This window comes from Penaeus vannamei, unplaced genomic scaffold (genome assembly GCF_042767895.1).
Source record: "Penaeus vannamei isolate JL-2024 unplaced genomic scaffold, ASM4276789v1 unanchor566, whole genome shotgun sequence".
NCBI lineage: Eukaryota > Metazoa > Arthropoda > Malacostraca > Decapoda > Penaeidae > Penaeus > Penaeus vannamei.
The window spans coordinates 65,001-70,000 of record NW_027213570.1 but is presented as its reverse complement, the minus strand read 5'-3'; the positions used below and the strand labels follow the sequence as shown (position 1 = coordinate 70,000).

Below are 5,000 nucleotides of genomic sequence, written 5' to 3'. Positions count from 1 at the left end.
GAACGTAAAAAAATCAGTTGTACTCCAGCAAGTTGTGTACAATCTATTAAAACAATTATATGAAACAAAAAATATAATTTATGCGTTTTTTTTCCTCCACACACTTAAAGAGGGGGGGAGACTAACTATAATTAAAAAGCATTCAGATCACGGTTTTCCCTCGGGGTTTGTTTAAAAATTCGACTTCCTTAAAAAATCCTGACTTTGTATACTCTTATTAAAAATATATATATAATCTTTCAAAACCTACTCAGCTTCATTCTAAGAACAGCTTTTTCGCGACCCCGTCCTCTCGGCCCAGCCGGAGAAAAGGACGCCAACTACATGGACACAGACTCAAAGAAAACGGGAAATCGGGGACTTCCTTTGAAATACAAAGAAAATGGGAAATCAGAGCCTGACTTTGAAAGAAGGAAACGCGAGGAATACAAGACTAAAAAATGGTATGAAAGAGGTGTCAGACTTTTCAAACATATTTCTGATTTACTTATATATATACTTATATATATGTATACATCTGTTTATATACATATATATATATACATATATATTATATATATGCTTACATATATACATATATATATAATATATATATATATATATATATATATATATATATATATATATATATATATATATATATATATACCTATATCTATATGCATACGTAAATATGCATACATATACATACACATACATATATATGCATACATACATACATAATATATACATATATATATAAACATACATAATGCTTTAAACATTTCAAAGGATTTCCCGGTTTACCGCACCTTAGAGACAATGTGCGGCCAGGGTTTTTTTCTCACGTTTTTTGTCAGTTTTATCATTTTTATTTTTTATTTTTCTTTCTTTTATCCAGATATTCATGTAGGGAGAGGTTAGGGGATGTGATACGCTAATATTTAAATGAAAAAATATATAACAAAGGAACTGGACTGGCAATGTCCCCTGTAGCAACCATGGAGCACCAGGTAGGAGATAAGTAGGTTACACACGGACCGTCGAAACAAAAATGTATTGCCGAGTCCATTCGCAAACGTCTAACGATCTCTTCCGTCGCAGAACTCAAGGCAAACCAACATTATAAAATGAAAATCATAAATCAGAACTAAAGGTAAGCCTGTATCCCCGCTCCCGCTCGCCTCCGCCGGCCGTCCGTGCGTTACCAGACGGCGCAGCGCTTGGCCGGGTTCATCTTGGAGTCGGCCGGGCAGCTCCAGTCCTTGGCGAACTCCGGCAGGTTGCTGAAGGGCCCGTTCACGCGGAACTCCGCCGGCGAGTGGGCGCCCGTCAGGATGCGGAGCTTGAGGCTCTCGGGGCGGTACTTCCCGCACCACACGTTGGCGGCCGACAGCCAGAACAGCTGGCGCGTGCTGAAGGGCAGGCCGGGCAGGGGCCGCTCCTCGCCGTTGTCCTTCGCCCACTGCAGGTACGCGTAGTAGGCCTCCTTGATGCCGCCGTTGTCGGCGATGTTCTCGCCCTGCGTGTTGATGCCGTTCAGCTGCCGGGGGAGGGGGGGGGTTAGTGCTATCCTTAGAATCCTGGGGTGACAGACAGGCTCTCGAAAAGGACTGGATATACTTTTTCCGGGTGTAGTTTTCTAGATTGGAAGCCCAGTACAAAGCACAGTAAAACAAGATTCCAAATAAGCAAAACGCAATTAGAAGTTTCAAATTTTCGTTCTGACAGTTTTAGGGCCTACATGCAGTGGCACCGCTAAGATTTGAGATATATATCGCTTTAAGTAATCTCTAAGTAATTTTAAGGAATTTAGTTTCCAATATATATAAATTTCCAATATATGACAACCCCACGGCCGCCGCCAATCCCGAGCGACCCTTACATTCATGTTGACTTCCTTGGCCGTGTAGTTTCCGTACTGGTAGATGATGCACTTGGCCTTCTCCAGGAACTTGTCCTTGGTTTCCTTCTCCCACCAGTCGCGGAGGTCGCCTTTCTCGTCGAATTGGCGGCCCTGAAGCAAATAAAATAGATATAATAGATGAGTAGGTTGTTAAGGGGTTCATTAGAATGGTAGGTGATAAAAGAATATATAAAGGTACAAAGAATGATACGAAATGATGCAAGATATAAAGCACACTGGAAATGGATGGGACAGCTGTGCAAAGCCAAAGTAGTTTGTAGTCCATAGATATTCATTTAATGCGTGAAACATATATAAGATATATTTCAAATATATATTTTCACGTTTCCAGAGAAATATATAAAGGTGTTTCTGCTTATCCATTGCTATGAATATTTGCACTGCAGAATATATATGTATGAACACATACACGTGTTTATGTACTTTTATTTAAGTGTATAGTCATGTTTTTGAGTGTATATGTGCCAGTGCATGTGTATTTACGCGTGCAAGCATGCAAGCTCTACACGTGTATAGGCCTAGCATGCATGTGCGTGTTGAGTGGTTCCGATCGCGTTTCTGAATGACTGCGAGTTCGTGCGTGCGTGCGTGCGTGCATGTGTGAATGCGCAGAACGAATGCTTACGGAGTCATCGAAGCCGTGAGTGATCTCGTGGCCGATGACGTAGCCGATGGCGCCGAAGTTCATGTACTTGGGTCGCTCCGCCTCGAAGAAGACGCCCTGCAGGATGCCGGCGGGGAACTCTGCGGGCGGAGGCGGCGGAGGCGGCGGAGGCGGCGGCGAGGGGTCGGGGCCGAGGCGCAGGACACAGGGAGGAAGGGGCGAGTTAAAGGTGTCAAAGGATACTATTCTCATCGAGTTCTTTCGAGATTTTGATGTGGGATTTCTTTATACTACGTAATGTTTCAAATATGAAGATGATTATACATACCCAAGGGAAAGATCAAGATTATATGGTGAAAATACTCATGATAATGGTAATAATGACAATGACAACAACAATAATGACACTAGCGACAATAACAACCGTAAAAAGAATAGTGGATGATGATAATGACAATAATAATAGAATAGTGATACAAAACAATATCAATAATAATGATACTGATAGTATGAAAAACAAAAAATAACATTAACAATAGCTTATCATCTTTATTATTATTATTACTATTATTATTGTGATAACAATAAAAATATAGACAGATGGATAAAATAAACATGGTAAATGAAAACATGACATATTGCCAAAAAGACCTACGTATGGAGTTCTCGAGGGGGCTGTAGAAGGCGTTGACGACGGCGGCGGCGCCGTGGTTCTTCCAGTCCTTCTTGTCGATCTTCTCGCGCAGCTTCTTGAAGGAGTAGTTGGTGCCGAAGATGGTCAGGTTCCGCATGTTCTCCAGGAGGTCGCCGTTGGAGATCTCCAGCTGGAGGGGGGGAGGGGTAAGTCAGGGGGCGTCACACGAATGAGGGAGAGGGGGAGGGGGAGAGAGAGGGAGGGTGGGGGAGGGGGAGAGAGAGGGAGGGAGGGAGAGAGTGAGAGAGAGAATGAGAGTATGAGGGAGAGAGGGAGAGGGAGAAAGAAAGAGAAAGATAAAAAGAGTAAGCGAGGAGCGGTCCGTCACCATATATACAATATATAATTCAACACTCTTTCCACAATACACAACCAAAATCCCAACCCAGCCCCGGCCAGCAAGCTTCCCCGATGCCTCACCCCGTCGTAAAGATCAGTGAGCTTGTCGTCCTCGAGGAGCTCGGGCGGGTAGGCGATGTGGGGCGTGATGGCCTTGGCCTTGGCCATGGCCCTCTCGCGCGTGGCCTCGTCCATCCAGTCGATGGAGCGCAGGATCTCGTCGAACTCGGCGCGGATGTAGCGAACCATCTCGTCGGCGGCGGCCTTGGCGTCCTCCTTGAAGAAGGCGCGGGCGTACATGGAGCCCACGGCGTGGCTCAGGCTGAGGGCGCGGGCGGGGAGGAGACGGGTTTAGAGGAGGTTGGAGTCGTGTGGTTTGAAGAGAAAAAGATAATAATATTGTTCATTTTCATCATTCGATAATATCTCCATGCGTGAATGGATGTTGATAACGAGGACAACGACTATTACAACTACTGCAATTACAACTACAACTAAAACTACAACTAAAACTACTACAACTATAACTACTTATAAAGCTACAACTACTACAAAACCATGCACGCGCCAGCGGCCTCACCTGCCCGACACGGAGCCCATGCACTCCTTCCAGCGCGGCTCCCGGGTCCCTTTGCCCACGATCTTCTTGGAGTACTGCAGCTGGATGTCTCGGGCGTCGTCGGTCAGGTAGCCCACGGAGGCAGCCGTCACGCGCCACAGCATGTAGTTGGCGATCACTCTGTTGGGGGGCGGGGGAGGGGGAGGTGAGGGAGGGGAGAGAGAGAGGTGGGGGGGAGAGAGAGTGTAAGGGGAAATGGAGAGGGAGGGTTAGGGGAAAGGGAAAGGGAGAGGATGAGGGGAAATGGAAAGGGGAAAGGAAGAGGGTGAGGGGAAAAGGAAAGAAATTAAAGAAGAATGTGGAAGAAGGGCGAGGAGAAGGGGGTGAGGAAAAGGGAATGGTGCACAGAAGGGGTTAGGAACGAGGATGGGGAAGAGAGGAGGGCAATGGCGAAGGAAGGAACACGGGAAAGGGGCGAGAGCAAGGGAGGGAGAAGAATTTTCGGAAGGGGGGAGGGGTAGGGAGAGAGGCGACGGTCAGTTTAATTGTATCTGTTTTGCTTTGGAGTCGAAGTCATTTAGCATATTGGATTGTCGCTTGTTGTATTTGAGACTCACTGATTTAATTTGTGTAGCATTTGCTATTATCTTTATTCGTGCAGTATAAAGAACAAATAAATTGGAAGGCTTAATATTACCCATTAGTATAATATCACAACAATGGTATGATTAATATTCACTTAAGACTGAATTGCAAAAATACTATTACATGCTACCAATCTCTCCTCGATGATATAAAATTTCCTGAAAGTTTTAGGGCAGTATCTCCTAAATCCCATTTTCTTTTTCCTCTTGTCAGCGACTATTTTCATCCCCGAAAAGCTACATATCGCTTTTCT

At 44.9% G+C, this 5,000-nt stretch overlaps 1 protein-coding gene across 6 annotated transcripts in view; it reads right to left on the bottom strand.

The window, feature by feature from the left end:
* Positions 1–847: 847 nt before the first annotated feature.
* The window catches only part of LOC113811988 (neprilysin-2-like), a 42,356-nt gene continuing 38,203 nt past the window's right edge, over positions 848–5,000 (bottom strand). For all 6 annotated transcript variants that reach the window (XM_070119709.1, XM_070119707.1, XM_070119712.1 and 3 more), the window contains 6 exons: positions 4,124–4,282; positions 3,625–3,865; positions 3,166–3,334; positions 2,532–2,650; positions 1,865–1,996; positions 848–1,522 (listed from right to left, as the gene is read on the bottom strand). In XM_070119709.1, the coding sequence (XP_069975810.1) occupies positions 1,184–1,522; positions 1,865–1,996; positions 2,532–2,650; positions 3,166–3,334; positions 3,625–3,865; positions 4,124–4,282 (1,159 nt within the window). In that variant the 3' untranslated portion in view covers positions 848–1,183. The remainder of the gene's footprint in view (positions 1,523–1,864; positions 1,997–2,531; positions 2,651–3,165; positions 3,335–3,624; positions 3,866–4,123; positions 4,283–5,000) is intronic.